The 16,361-nt window shown below is 40.1% G+C and overlaps 1 protein-coding gene across 1 annotated transcript in view; it reads right to left on the bottom strand.

Annotated features, from left to right (window-relative positions):
- Positions 1 to 16,361, bottom strand: part of DNAAF8 (dynein axonemal assembly factor 8) — an 88,846-nt gene that overhangs the window by 15,442 nt on the left and 57,043 nt on the right. The window contains exons 19-25 of the mRNA XM_065645053.1: positions 15,294 to 15,441; positions 12,286 to 12,417; positions 10,621 to 10,815; positions 9,012 to 9,338; positions 7,317 to 7,379; positions 5,621 to 5,674; positions 3,361 to 3,530 (exon numbers count right to left, since the gene is read on the bottom strand). Of these exons, the coding sequence (XP_065501125.1) occupies positions 3,361 to 3,530; positions 5,621 to 5,674; positions 7,317 to 7,379; positions 9,012 to 9,338; positions 10,621 to 10,815; positions 12,286 to 12,417; positions 15,294 to 15,441 (1,089 nt within the window). The remainder of the gene's footprint in view (positions 1 to 3,360; positions 3,531 to 5,620; positions 5,675 to 7,316; positions 7,380 to 9,011; positions 9,339 to 10,620; positions 10,816 to 12,285; positions 12,418 to 15,293; positions 15,442 to 16,361) is intronic.

Here is a 16,361-nt window from a genome sequence, read left to right on the forward strand (position 1 = left end):
CCGGGAGAACAGAGCTCTGTTTAGATGAGGATGAAGAGTTTCAGCATGTCATTATATACCTCAAAATTCTGACATTCATTCAGGTCTGTATAATACAAAATTAAACCTTTTCTGCATGAGAATTTTTGTTAGCTTAAAAAATATGTATACAGTCTACTTTTCTAAGGGCCTTCTCAGAAAACAGTGATCATGACTTAATGAAAACTTTCAAATGGACTGGATAGAACATACCAAGATTCATTCATGGCAGAAATATATGCAAAAGAAAACATTCAAAGACATGTTTTCTGTTAAACGGACCATAATAAATGAAATGCTTTTGTTCCAGAGCTTCTAAACAGTGCTTTTAGATCCACATAACAAACCCCTTTTGCCTCCATTTTCTTTCAGTTGTTCCCCAGAAAAGGTGCAGACTTTGGATTAAAGACAACATTGTTTCTAATTGCTACCACTGGTGTCAGGGAGTCAAGGTGACTTCTTTCCTTCTGATACATCCTCACATCTGCTCTAGACTCTGCCAGCTGAATGACGCCTTTATTTACATCCTGCCTCCACACCGTCTTCAAACTGTGTCCTCACTGACACCCAGCAGCTGTGGCAAGATTGCACGAGTGCAGCTGACTTGAATTCAGTGAGCAATTCTGGTGATGCAGACTGAGAGGAAGCTCCAGCTGTGTGCTGGCTCGGAAGGACTAACGGGAGTAAAAAGCAGCAAAATTGTCCTTCTGCCTCTCCAGTTAGAATCACAAGATAGGACTGGAGGGAATCCGTCAAGTTATTGAGTCCAGCAACCTGCTACTGCAGGCAATCATATCGGGTAATCCCCAACAGAATGATCAGGTCCTGCTGTAAAATCAAGTTTTCTAGCTAGCATCCAAACCCACAGATCTCTGCAGGACTGGATCTGCTGGGTAAGCACAGAAAGGAGATACAGCCTCCCCAGGCAGAGCTCCCTCGGGAGCCAGCACTTCTCACCATCTGACACAATCAGGTCACGCTAGGAGCTGAGCAGACAGTGTCAGCACTATTTAACTGACCTTTATTTTTTAAAAATTATTATTAAACTTCAGATAAAAAGTATTATTATGGCTCCTGTGACTGGATAACCTCAGCAGACCAATCCATTATTTATTGTCTGCCAAAAGCTACTTAGAAGCTGAATGTTGGTATTTAAGTTGAAAAAGTAATCATGCATCTGATATCATGTTGCTGGGGATTTCTGTCAACCTGCATGTAAACAATACATTTGAAAGAGGAAGGAAATGCTAGGTAGTCTTGCTAGCAGAGAATAAAACCCAATTCTGCTATCAAGTACTATGTACACAAAACAAACTGGCACATTGCAGAACACGTAGGAGTTTTCCAGAGATTTTTGGAGACTGATTTTGGACCAGCCTCCAGGTAAGGAGAGAAAAAGCTCTGGGCAGAATTGCTAGAAGGGTCAGACACACTGGCTCCATGTTCTTCAACAGAAGATGCTAAATTTCAGCAATTTGCCCTCATACTAAGACCCTCATTTTAAAAACAGCACTGTATCCCATTGCACCCTAAACTGAGAAACAGATCAACAATGAACATCACTCCAATTCAAATGCGTTATATGAAATTCAGCTGTGAAAGAATCCTGCCCCCACCAGCTGCCATTATAACACTTACAAGCCAGATTTTCAAAATAACCCAGTCCCTGAAGCATGCTGAGGCTTTTTGAAAATCTACCTACTTATCTTGGGAGCTCAGCCTTTTTCAGCCCTCATGAGTGAAAGGCTTTCAGATGTGTTCTAAAAATGAAAATGAGGCCCTGTACAGCAGAAAGCATTTCCTACTGTCCATTCCCCCTTGCCAAAAGCAGACTATTATCTCCATTTTCTCACTTTCAAAACCTGCTTTTTTTTCCATGAACAAAACCCCAATAGTCTGTAATTTTTAAACTCCTTAGTCACCAGCTCTTCAAGGAAGCTAAATCAACACTCAACAGCTGCTCTAGTGTGTTAGAGAACTCCAAAAACAAGAGAAAATTTTCATGAAACAACCTCTCTTCAAATTTACCCCACACATATCTACATCACTTCCTGAGGTAGACATTTGGAATTTTTAAAATGTTTTCTGTTTCAGATGATCAACGAAGCATTTTTGTATCTAGTTGTATGATTAAAAGCCATATTGGAAAGCACTTCCCCATCAACTCTAATAGCCACTATATCCCTCTTACCAGTGGTCTGTAAATATTTAAAAATCAACTGCTTGTGCTCCATTGCTTTGCTATCATGCAGAAAGTATTAATTGTTCCAGACTGACCGTTATGTTAGAGCACTCTCCTGACACGTTCCTGTGTCCTGTTCTGGAAGCCTCTATTAGAAATTTCTATGTGAGAGAGTACTATAAACTCTCCCAACATAACTCAAGAGCAATATCAATTTTAAAGGCTTGTTTCCTGTAAAAGTTAGCTGGTTAAATGTCTTCATGAAAGTAGTCAAATAACAACGTTGGGTTGGGTTTTTTGTGTGTGTTTTTGTTTGCTTGTTTGTTGTTGTGGGTTTGTTGTTGTTGTTTGGGGTTTTTTGTATTGTTTAAGGGGACAAAAATAATCAAACTCCTCTAAAATGCTCAGCTTTCAGTTTCCTGGCTTTCTCAGTATCTTTACATTCATCTCAGAATATTTTAGTTTGGGAAAAAAATTTCTAATGCTATAAAAGAGCAGAAACATAAATCTAGTTTTAGATAACAAAAACCTTTAACACCCCAAGATTTAAGAACCCTCTTTATTGCCTGTTAGACGTAAGAAATAACACTAACTCAATTTTTTCTCTTTGCAGGTCATTTTTATAGACGCTTGAACACATGGCTCCTGGAACAGAGATTCAGCTGTATATGTAATGTAATATAAGGTAACAGGCCTCCAGAGGTATAGATTCTCTGGCAGTGCAATGAATGCTTCCCCGCTCCCAGGTTCAAACACATGGAAGGAGAAGCAGACACACGTGCAGGGGGTGTGTTGTGCTCCTCAGATGTGCCCTACCTGGAATGATCTTGGGGAAGATGGAGACGACACTTGTTTTGCAGTTAAAGAGTCAGCATTGCAAATTAGCAACAACACAGATTCCTGGGAGATCCGTATTGCCTGTATCCTCCAAACTTTTGTTTTAGAGAAACCAGGTCTGCTTCTTTATGGCATGCGATAAAAGAAACCGTCAGCATGTCAGCTTGCTTTGTGTCTGATGCCAGTACAGATCTGATTGTGCTATATAGTTCACTTCAACAACTCACAAATCCCGGATGGGCATTACTGTTTTTTTCAGGAATGGATTTTTCACTTGCTAACATATTTCCTCACTCTAACCCCAAGCCAGTTTCTTAACAAACCTGTTTCACTTCAGAAGAAAGGAGTCCTAAGGCAACGTCTGGTTCCAGGTTTATGTGTTTCATCCCAACGACTCTGAATTTTTCTAGGTTAAGTTTTCGGAGGATCCTTGCAAGACTATGGCTCCAGGCACCAGGTTTGATCAGCAGCACTGTGCAAAGAATCTGGGCTCCTGTAACAAAGCACACCAGTGAAACCCAGAGCCCTCCTAAAAATGGAGATAAAACATACAGCAATATTTGTTTACTAGTCTGGACAGACATCTGTAGAAGAGGGTTATCTAAAAGCTGGCATGAAGTTCACAGAAATTTGAACAAAACAAGTCCATTTAAAAAAAATCTGTGCATATGTGATTTTATTTTGTTTTGATTTGTTTAATTTTTAGTTTAAAAATATGTCTAAAGCTGTCTAGGCTTGTAGATTTTTTTTTTTCAGGAAGTCTGCTCTGAGTCCAAAAAGTTTATGTGGCAGGTCCGTAGGATAAGACTCAATCCTTTATATTATAGGTTAATGTTTTAAGAGGGATAAAATATTTCCTTTTACATTTTTCATGTGAACTGTAGTGATTATGTGATATAATCCTTAAGGCAGTTATTAAATTCTTATTACTCACGGTTTATCTCCCTGTGTTCTGTATCTCTCTGTTAGAGCTACATTTCACAGAGGCGCTAGCAAGTATGACAGGTCCCAATTAATGCTCTAAACCTATTACAAATAGAATGTGTTTACTAAAATTGAAATTTCAGCAAAACCTTTTTGTTACTGACAAAGCTCTCCCAGCAGAGCTGCCAGCCAGGTGCAGCACTTGGTGTGCTATGAGCAACAGAAAACAAGAGACCAATATAGTTTTGCTGTCTAATGATACAAAATGTACTAAAAAGCAGAAAATACCTAAATTTCACTTTTAAATGACAGCATTTTCAAGTTATTAGTTTCACTAACCTAAGTACCTTATTACTAGGAATATAGTTACCATTTTATCCTAATAATATCCTTTGAAGATTTACTGGCAACTGTAGTGTTGGAACCAGTCAGCTAGGACCCATTAACTGCTGGTGCCTAACCATGGCAATTAGCGTGAAGCACGAGGTAACAGTACTGCAGGCTGCTAAAATTGATCCATGATTATCTGTTTGTGTACATAAAATGTCATTTTATGTTTCCTGTGCACCCCACTACTAATTATACAGATGTCAATGCAACAAAGCGGCAACAATGCTACATATAATTTAATGCACACTGTTATTTTCAAATGGCAAGATGCATGTTGCTGATTTATGAGAGGCAAATATGGGATCAAAAATAAAAAGCAAGATTACTACCCCCCACTTGATATGAAAACTTAACCCTTACTGTGCAGGGAGCCCTCCTAGTAAAGATCTGCTATTTTCCTCGCATCATTCTTGAATAGAAAGGTTTAAGTGCCATAGCAACAGCCTGCAAGCTGCTTGGATCCACTCAGCTGCTCGCATACAGACCAGCAATCTCAACCGTATACCATTACATGAGTGTTCATTGTCCTCAAGTTGTTTTATTCACCATCTGCTATGTTTCTGGGCAAACACTCTCATTCTTGTGGTATGCGAATCAATACATGCTGCATATTTATGTGCTTTAGACCTTTCAGGAGGTATTTGTCTTATGTCACTTTGCCATCTTGGTTTGGTCAAAAACAAATATCATAAACAGGTAGAAGACCTTGCCACCTAGAGGTGGTTTTCTCTCCTTGGTGATTATGAGTGACAACTGTTAGAGAAAATACCGCTAGCTATCAATGGAACAGTGTCTATTGATCATGAATTACCAGAGGTGACTGCTTGGCAGCCCTCAAACATGCCCGATCTCCATCTCCAGTTCTGGCTGTTCAGTGGCCTTTCCAGTTTTGCCCAAGTTGCCTTTGTTCTGGTTTTCCACTTTGGAATATTTTTAGATCCCTTTCTCACAGCCAATGATTTTTTCCCCAACAAAATTATTACATAGGCTTTGATTTCATTGTGTAACTGTGAAAAATACTGTTTATTTTATATACTATTTATATAAAATACTTTAGATATGTGTGTGGCTTAAAATAAGTGTGAACTCTAGAGAAGCAAATACCAGATTTCCTGGCACGCTTAGAAAAGAGCGCATATCACTGCCTGTATTTAAGGCAAAGGCAGGGGTTGCTTTAACCCTTTTGCTTATTTTTAGTTGGTACATCTAGACGAGTTAATTCCACAAAGCTGTTATGAAACCACGTTTTTCCATTCGCTCTTCTCTTACCTGTTTGCAAGTAGGTAAACAGGGATTCTGCATGGCACCTCTGGTTCGCTCCCACTAAATAAGAAAAGCAGATAGATTTGAGTGGTACACATGTTCTGGGACAATCATTTGAGAATGCTGTCACCATCCTCACATAATGCCAACACTGCAAGAACACGCTTATTTTAAAACATTATACTGGGACATGCATGGCTTGATCTCACATGTATTGAGACACCTTGGAAAAATGACTTACTCACCATTTCTCCAGTAAGACCAATAGCATAGACTGAAAAGGACTCCAAGTACTAAATCATGTTGATTCTTAGTTATGTTTTCTGTGTATTTCAGGGAGTGGCTAATGGTGGTTTTAAGCTACCTTCGTGCTCCCTATTTTTCAGTTTAGTTAGAAGCTGCCGTGTTTCCAGTGTAAGTTTGAGGAGCTCAGGTGGTGTTTTTTTTTTTTAACATCCTCTCCTGTGCTCTTGGAAGCAAAGAAGGGCTGTGTATTGTGACTACACACCTATTGAGACCAGATCTGTTGTTCAGTCCTTTCCTCAGCTCTGCTGATAAAACCTCACTGACACTCCCCAAGCAGCAAGGAATCATCGCTTCAGTGGTTCTTCATAAGAGCCAAGCAATATAAAGGAGTCTGGTGAGTCAGAACTTCTGACAAAAGCCTATATAAAAATCTTTCCTCAGTCTAATGTAAAACCTGCAGTGACCTGGAGAGGTGAGCAAAATTTAAGGCACTTCAAGGCACGTAAGAATTGAGAAGTTATTTAGGATTGGGGCACAATGAAGAGAAACTTTCATCAGATTGATAAAGGACTTCCTTTTCTAGTGATTGGCAACTTTAACCAGTGTGACGTGCAAGGTAGATAACAGAAAAGTAAAATCTGTTCAGCAAAACAAAATCATTACCATTCTTTTGTATTTATTCCTGTCTGAAATCCATGTATTTCTATTTCCCAGAGCAATGTGTCTGGAAGGTATCTAGTAAAAGTGTTCTTTTCTATCAGTAAGACCTTTTTCTCTTCCCACATGTCTTTCTTTTATTTTGCTGGAATAATAAGAGTACATATAGAAGGTGGAACCAGCTCCAAGACCCTTGCCTTGTAGCTTTTTAGCTCACATCCTCCCAGTACCATTTTTTTGTTAGTATTGGAGTTATTTGAAAGAACTTCTAGGATCTGTGAAGCGTGTGGTGACCTGGGTGGAACTGTCATGCAAAGAACAGAGTCTCTGTCTGAGACGTAGGAAATGTGCATTCTGCTCTGATTTCTGTCACTCAGTGGTTGGGCAATGGTGATCAACACATTTCACCTCTCTAGGCTTCAATCATCCCTCCTTAAAACACAGTGAAACTCATTTTCTTTGAGATCTACATCTGAAAAGGGCTACTAAAGAGCTCACATTAATTACTCTTCTAGCCTACATTCCACACCAGCCCCAAGTAGGTCATCCAGGCATGCCCAGAACTGTGCAGAGGAACGGTGACCTGGCAGTACTACCACCTTCCCCCAGTAGCAAGCAGACCCATCTGGCCTTTTCTTCCTGATTGCTTGGGACTATGATGTCTAACCAAAGATTTACTAATCCCGTTTTGATGACTCTGACAGAGGACACAGAGCTATAGGTTTCCTCAATCTATTTTAAGACTATGAAATTATTTGTTTTTATCCAAGAGGCAACTGGTGCACCCTTCTGATCTTACCTTCAGCCCTGGACCTCTTGCCAGGTGGTGGCAGGTATTTCATAGCAGGGCGGTGTTCTGCATCTGTAAAAGGAAGGAGATGTATTTTTAAGAATTCACAGATGGGGACCTTCACTGTTTGTGGGGGAAGGGGGTGATGAAGGTAATTTTATTTAGCAGGGGAAATAGCAGACGTTTGACCAGCTGCAAAATATTGAAAAGCTGTTCTCTAGCACAAAGACCTCTCCATTCCTTCCACGACAACAAAAATAGGAAGAAAAAAACATAATGACCTTGTAAAAGAGAGAGTGCAGGATGCTGAAGTCACGCGTCAGCTATGCTCCTTTGTTCTTGACGATGGCTTTGGTGGGAAAGGCTGGCATTGTGATTACAACCTCCCTTGATAAACTGATCTCACAGCTCTGCTTTCCTCTTATCCCATCTTTAAGTCTCAAGATAACTTCAATAAAGGGCAGCAATGCATGAATTCTTATAGCTTTATACAGTAATTTGAGATGTCTGATGCCTTCTTTTTTGAAGGCTTCCTCTTCTTCCTCTCCAGTCTGACATCAAACACCCACATAGTTCATTGTCAAATCTAACTTTTGTGAGACTAGAATGAGTATCTTTTTCCTGACACCACCACATTTTCTTCTTTTTATTCAGTAAAGCCAATTTATAATTCAATGCTACATAAGCACTATGTGTTTGACACAAGTATCTTAAGTTTGTGTTGACAACAAAGGACCTTTCTTCCTCACAAAAAGATATGAGAAGAGCTATAAATTACAAAGCATGAATGCACTTCTAGAACTGCGTCACTTCTCCTCAGTTGATACATGGTGTTACCAGAGTCTTGATTTATCTCTGTTTCTGAATGATCAGAAATCATCAGCCGCAGAACAGTTTATCTTTAGGTATGAGGAGTCGGGCTTCCTCAAGAATGGAGGTGATATGCCAATATATTTCACATTAGAAGACAACAGTGGGAGCTCATTCTCTGCTGCTCCAAAGCAACCAGTATCAGTAACACTACAGTCTGCATAGTGATTTAGTTTAATGAGGTGTGGCTATACATTTCTTGCTACAGGCAGAAAGCAGCAGGTTTACTATGCTAAAAGATCAATGCTAGCATATATCACTGAAATCAGAGAAGCTTTCGACAGCAAAGGTCTCCATTCCTCATGAACTCTTCATTCTCTTCTAGGATTAAAAAAAAGTCTCAAATCTGCTTTCTTTAGCTCTTGCGGATTGGTAGTAACTTTGTCTCCCTGAGTACAGCAGCAAGGTTGGGGCATCTAGCCTCAAGAATTTAGGTGTTGCAATCTGGTGCCCACATTTAGGTGGGACAGATCTTGGCCTCTGTTTCCCAGTTTCTCTTACAAACAGACAAAATGCATAGTATTATGTACAGGTCCTGCCAACTGCTGTAATATCTCTTTAGTATCTATGGAGCACCTTGAGATCTTCAGAAAGGGCTCCAGGCCATGCATAGCCACATTAAATTAACAGGCCAACTTGCAGAACACCTCACCTGGTTCCTGCTGATTTAATATCCCTCATCATTATTCAGCCAAGCATGGAATTTAACCCCAAATTATTAAGTTTTCCTGTGCCTGAGAAAAACCCGTAGCAATGGGTTCTTTTGTCCAAGTTTAAGAAATTCCCAAGCACCTTATACCTGAGGACATTATAAACAGTAAAAACATGTCTTACCAGTTACAAAATCTGTCTCTGTGAAGAAGAGGATGGCTTGTCTGAATGTCACCTCTGGGGTCAAGGCCATCACTGTCTGTAGAAGACTGCCACTTTCACTTGGCTTCTCCCTGCATTGCATTAATCTCTTCAATGCATCTGCGAGAACATTGAAGGCATTGATCCGCCGTAATGCACACACAAGGACTGGGTTTGACATCAGTATATCAAGGCTTCTTTGCCAGGAAGTATCTCCAGCCTCAAAGGGGGTTATTTCTCTGGCCTGACGTCGAGTTAGATGGGGCAACCACTTGAGACTTAGGAGCTCAAATCCCAAATCGGGTCTTTCTGCAAGTCAAGAGAAATCTGTTTAGCATCAGTTGACAGCATGTGTTTCATAGAAGCTGTGTTTTCCTTTGGAGACAAGTGTTCTACATTCACATTCTTTTTTTTTTTTTAATAGACAACAAGTTCCAAAGCTACTTTGACTTCACCCCCTCTTGCGTCCAAAATGGACCGTAATGCAGATATATACTGGGAGAACCCACAAGATACAAATGCTAGGAGATTACATTACAGTGAAAACAAAAAATGGGCTATCTGGGAAATCAACAGAGAGCCACAGAGAATAAGTGCCATGATTTGATTAGAGAACACAGCTAATGGAGAAGAGTTGAAAGGGAAACACTGAGAATACACTGATAACAATGTGGTTTGACACAGTATAATCCATAATTATAGATCCTTTACCACCTCTCATAACATTTCATTGTAAGCTATATTCATTATAGTAATAAGCTACAATTTAATGCTGACTTGTCTCTAAAGTAGTTTAAATGTTGTTGTGTTTGTAAAGTAGTCTTACTTCCGATGTAGCAAGATATTTAGGGGCTTAGTCCACAAGTGCAAGTTTCTGGAAGCTTCTGTCAGCTAAAATCTCCTCCTCACCTACTGTGATACAGAATTTACTCCATAGTATTACATCAAGAGAGTAGGATACAACATGGTATAAGACAGTGCCAGACTTCTGCCCTTTGTTGGTACATTTCCTGTATTATTAGACTTTGATGCAATCTGTACCATGAAATTATATAAAGCCATCATCCTGCTCAGTACTTGACAGCGCTCTTCATGCATTTGTAAGCATTTATCGCAGGGGATGGTGTCATTATTCCTCCTCTGTGCATGAGGAAACAAAGCATGAAGTGGTGAAGTCTCTTTCTTCTGCTCACAAAGGATGTCAGTGGACAGAACAGAGTTTGCGACTTCTGAATTCCTGTTGCTGTGCGCCAATTACACAGCAGCATTATCTCCCAGTACTTCGGGGAGACACAATGCTCTGGATTACATAAAAGGCTTAGTAAACCTAAGCACATTTTTGAACTAATGTGACACTCTCTGAAGAAAATTATGCCCACCTGAGCTGTTTGCATTATGAAAAGTGGCCTTGTCTATGACTGACTAGCCACGATAAATTCCTCAGTTCTTTAGACAAGTAAAGAAACCTGTCTTCCTTCGTGAGGCCCCTTTTACCACATTTTTCATAATGTTCCTGCTATGATAAAAATAGCTAGACATGATAAACCTTTCCTGACCAACCTATGCTGACCTCCCCAAGACCTGCGATCACCTGCACTCTGAGATTGGTTCCTGTCCCCAGGAAGAAGGATCTGGTGAAGGAGCTCTCCGGCATTCTTCATAGCATCCACTCCAACCAGCGTCAGCATGACAACTTGCTCCATGTCAGGGTCAGAAGCATATGTTCGATTGTGTAAAAGATCCAGAGGAATGTTACAGGGATCTGGCACTGCACTGAAGTTTCCTCCTACCAAGGGAGATCACCAAAACAAAACTAGTTACCCCCACAGAAATAAATCTCAAGTCGTTTTTAGTGTGAAGGAACTGACCAATTCTTGATAGAGCAAAGGCCAGTGCCTCACCATGATACTGCTCCTCATGCTGCAGCTCAGCATGGCCAGAAAAACAATCAAGCACAAGGAGCAGTACCACAGCAAACCCTTACTAATTAGTCACACTCCTTAACTCGAATTACTTTTTGCCACATAAAGCAAATACATTCAGTCCTAATTCTGATAGCGTTATTCACACCATTAAGCAGAGTTGATAGATCTATACCAAAACTATTTAAGGCATCAATTCCAGATTGATAACTACTGACTGACTTCACATTAAATTGATACTGCATTTTGCTTTCTAGAAGATTACATGGCATACAATCGAGGGCTAGATGGGGTCTGTTATAATATTGTCCATATACCCATGGTCCTATCAGGAACAGTACAGCCTGCAGAATCCCTAGCCCATCAGAAACTTATGTTTGATTCCACACTGTTTCACTACATGATTATTTAAGCAATCGTATAGATTAGCATCTATTTGCCTAGCTTTTCTTACATCTTAACATTTCATAATACCATAAAATTGCAAATGACATCCATTTGATTACTATTTTTCCTTGCAACATAGTTTTACTTTGGTTTTGGAGAGCAATGTACTTCATTTTAAAATTCTGATACTCAACATTTAAAATAAATACATTAATTTAGCTATATTAATCTGCCAAATACCTAAGAAAACACTACCTGTAGTTAGTGAAATAAACATCTGATTACCATGACCTCCAAGTGTATAGAACTAGTAGGTTTAAGACTCCCCTACCCATTTGAGTCATACTGAACATGAAAACATGTTTACTTGCTTTTTCAAGTCCTATCAGTTTCACAGCTTTGAATGATTGAGTTACTGAAGTGAATTCAACTGTATAAACTGAAATTAAGAACGTCTGAGTAAAGTGAAATGAAAAAGTGCCTTCTCTGCACCTATGGAAGAAACTACAGCTGCCAACATTTGTCACTTGAGCAAGTTCTAGTTTTACATGCTTAACCACCAACTTATCCCATTTTAATATTTTGACTTATCTTGAAAGGAAATCAATAAATATGTATTGATGAATATTAATCTTGTAACTATGGTAGGTTTAAGGCTTAATTGGTTGTTATCGTGTCACATTTAAATAACTTATTTTTCCGTATATTTTTTCATTTACTTTAAAAAAAGGTATTCCCATTTTACTTTTCTATTGATTCTTCCATTCATTACTCAGCAAGAGAAGACATACAGTGAGACTTACTATGATTGACAGACAGCAGAACATTAAAGAAGTTATTATAGACAACAAGCATATTCCTACTGTTCTTATTCAGGAAAATCCCCTAATGAGGCTATCAGACCTTATAAAAGTGAGAACAATGCATTTCCCATAGCTTTGACCTACCCAGTGTCTGCAGCAAGGGCTCGGTGTAAGGAATCACATGAAACCAGACGGAGGGGTCCAGCCCAGCGGTAGCAGGCAGGCCGCTCTGCCCGTTGCCAAGGAGGCCTTGCTTTGCCAGTTCATTCCTCAGCCCTATGCATAGAACAAAAGAAAATGTGAGGAATACAGAGCTCTGTGATGCAGCTGGATATGAAAACACTCATATCAAATGTTTTGATTCATCTGATCACAGTTCTATTACAGAGACGTCAATGTGGGTCATGCTGAACTTACCTAAGAGACATGAAATGCAACTTAACCATCCCCTCTCCCCCAAATCATATTCACTTACAGTGAGGCAAATGGATGTTGAAAATTGTGACTTGAACATGGCTTTCTCTGGAAACACCTCTGCTTTGTGACCAGCACCCCAGTTGTTTCTATTACCTTCTAACTCCTGCTGTGAACTGAAATGTGGAACAAATGCGTAGAAGATGCTACACAGCTCTTGAATTACAATTAGTGTCTTAAATAAGTTGCTGTCCCCAAGGGAGAGAAGTCATAAATCTTGAGCCCAGTGCTCAAGTGCAGGTTCTCAAAGTGTTTTGCACCCCCAGGTGCAAGGCCAGCGTCCTGCACCCTGCACAGCACCACATGGCCACAAAGTCATTGGTAGGATTACAAACCTGAACAGAAACATCATGTTCTGCTCCTGTAACTCCCAGTCTGGAAAACACCTGTTCCACACCACTTTTACAGACACAAAGTGCTTGAAACTGGCAATTTCTCCATTCCCAGTCTTCCTCCAAAAGGCTGGACTACACACAGGCAGTACATTAAGGTACTGGCATACAGTACATTTCCACAACAATTAGTTCAGTCTTCTGTAATAATATTTCAGACCACAATTTTAAAGGCTTGTTATTTTAAAAATTACTTTGTATACATTTTCTTTCTACAAGCCTGTCAAAAATTTACTACAGTGTAGCATGGGAAATGGATTATTAGCGCTAGAGGCTGATAGCAAACCTCAGACATCAAACACAGCACTGACAAGAAATTTGAGCTTGTATCACTGACAATCACCTACCTGCTTTTCAAAATTCAGTGGCATGAGTAACCAAAAAACATGCCATTGCTGCCACAGCAGCACTACCTGCTGTTTATTCAAAATCAATGCATGGCAAAAAGTAAAGCCTGGACAAAAGCTTATGGTGTTTGAGCCTCAAGACAGAGATCCATTACCCAAAGACATCTATATCTGCTCTATTTCAGGAATGGTTGTTGAATTTTTCCTTGCTTTGAAAACTGAACAAAGTTCAAGACCTTGAAGAGGTAAGTGCTTTTCAGGGGCATTGATTACAAATGGAAAACTTTTTTTAGTGTGGTATTACCCTCCTCAAATCCTAATGCTATTCTACACTTCCCAGAGGCCAAACAAAAGCTTATGGGGCAAGAATGTTGCCTTCCCCTCCCCAGGGCTCCGGAATATGGAGTAAGGTATCTCTGTAGATCAGTTCTGAAACAACCATAGAACACATGGGAAGAGGGATTTGCAAAATCCATCTACAAACAAAGGAAAATAATCTGAGCTCTCTACAATGAGGGAAAACATTTTACCTTTCCAGAATATCCTTTGTTCCAGTGCCCACCTATATATTTCTAGTGGAAAGTTCCCCATGCAAAACATGAACACTGTAAACATCATCGTGGCACTCTGTGAGAAAACCAGCAGAAACTGTACTTCTTTAATGAGCAACTTTCCTTGGGTCTACAGGCGGCAGGTGACACAGTGCTGTAATTAGTCTGCCATGATTAATCCACTGTGCCTGTACATGTTTTCAGAACATTCTGTGATAGTCTCGGGAGAAAAAGCAGGAGACTTTTTGAATTGTCATTTTCTCCAAACCTCTAAACATTCTTTTCTATTTTGGATAGATTAAAGAAAGTAATCAGGAAGTGCATGAATGTCTCCATCACGAGCCATTTGTGGTGGTGTTAATGGAGGGGTCAGCAAAAGTGATCCTCTTCTCAGCAGTGGTGTCTGAAGGGGAGGTTGCAGAAAACAGGTGCAGGATTGGACTGGACTCTCCTCCTGCAGGCAACATGCCCACTGCCAGAGGAGGAAGAAGCATGCAGTGCAGGTTCTTTGTTCCCTACTGATCACTGCTGTTGCCTGGGATCTTCCCCACTCGAGACCAATGTCAGCTCATCCTTAAGAAAACTAAGTAACACTTTTCCAGAACCAGAGCCTCAGAACAGAGCTCTGACTCAAGTAAGAAGATTTGGGACAGCAATTTGTCTCTTTTTTGGCAGTACCTACATATAAATGAGTTACAGTTCAAGTGCTTGGGAGTCACAAGCATGCAGAACTCAGGGCTGAGGTTGACAGGATCAGATGCTATCCTCAGGCTCAGTGGCACATATTTTTGCTACCCTGTCTCTCCGTGCAATAAGAATACCAAAGAGGAGGTTATTGAGATGGTGAAGCCAGGTCCATTAGGGAGGTTTACAGCGGGAAGCCAAGAGACAAGGCTCACAAATTCCAACAGACGAGGTGCCAACTTGACATAAAGGAATAACAGTTCCCCATAAGGATGGTCAAGCATTGGAACAAAGGCCCAGAGATGTGGGGGAATCTCAGTCCTCGCAGATTTTCAAGACCTGACTGAAAAAAGGCCTGAGCATCCTGATCCAAATTCATAGCTGCTGCTGTGTTGAGCAGGACATTGGAAGAGAGACCTTCTGAGGTCCCTTCCAACATAAGCTATGCTATGATTCTAAGTTCAAGGGAGGTCCAGTGCTGAAGATCAACCAACAGAAAAAGATCAACCTGTTCTATTGGATATGCGTAGTGACCGATTTACACATGGGTGTGGAGATACATACAGCAAAACTATAATATCAGGCCCTGATATTCTCAGTAAATATCCCCTGCAGTGTAACAGCTGTAGTTAGACTGTCAATGTTTAGCTCACACACACTGAAATGCAAGCCTTTTCAATGCTGTTGAGCAGTGAAAGCATTACCTGTTACCAATGCAGGGGCATGATGACTAGCATTCTCCTTTCTCAGCAACAAAATGAGACAGTGCATGCGTGGTTCAGCAGAAAGCTCTCCTCTTGCACAACAGGTATCAGGTGAACTTGAAATCTTGCTAGGGCAAAATACAGGAATCTGAAATAAGGAGGGTTAGATTAGATACTAAATCCAGATGTAATCACTATAGGGCTCAAGCAAATATCTAAATTATGGTGGTATAACAAGATACAGCTCACCAGCTGAGCCATAGTAACTTCCAGTAGCTGGATGTTCATCTATTCATGAGACAGAGGAACTTAATTTAAACCTCAGGGAAGAGGTTTAACATACAAATGTTCTGCCTTGCAACTGGGCTGGACTAAAACCAGAACAGTTATAACTGAGCTGATATGTGGTACCATCCTAAGTCACTGATGCAAAAATGATCTTGAGTCCCAAATGAAGAGATGATTTTTCAGAAACATTTAGCTCCAAACAGCACATTGAATCAATAGTTGCTGCTGTTAACTTCTTAAATGGCTGTTTAGGAGCATACTCCAAATATTTGGCTATTTGGGTTGTAGTATTCTATAAATAAGTCATGCTTATTGTACAAAAATATTATGGGCAGAAGCAGCGTTATTCCTCAGGCTTGATCACAGAACAAGCAGAAAAGAGGGCTTTGTACACAGTTTAATTTACAAAATGATGCATTTACTGACTGACACAGCAAACAACCCGAAGTATGATAATTTAAAGGGGTCCACTCCTTTGTAAGAGAAGGTGTCACATGATTCCTGGGTGATTTATTGTGTAAGAAGTGCAGAATTGGACTTCTTGCATACATTAATGTTGACTGAAATCTTGCATTTATGATTACTGCTGTTTCCTTAGGCTGACTCGTCAAAATGCTAGCTGTACTCTAACTCAAATCTATCATCGTGTTAGACAGAGGCTCAGAGAAAAATAGAAAAAAAAGTTATTTTTGACAATAGGAAAAATCTTTTTGCAACCCATCTAGAATGCATTAAACTAGGGGACTTCATGCTCAAAGGCCATAAGCAGTCCCAGAGGGA

This window comes from Caloenas nicobarica, chromosome 14 (genome assembly GCF_036013445.1).
Source record: "Caloenas nicobarica isolate bCalNic1 chromosome 14, bCalNic1.hap1, whole genome shotgun sequence".
In the NCBI taxonomy this organism is placed as follows: domain Eukaryota; kingdom Metazoa; phylum Chordata; class Aves; order Columbiformes; family Columbidae; genus Caloenas; species Caloenas nicobarica.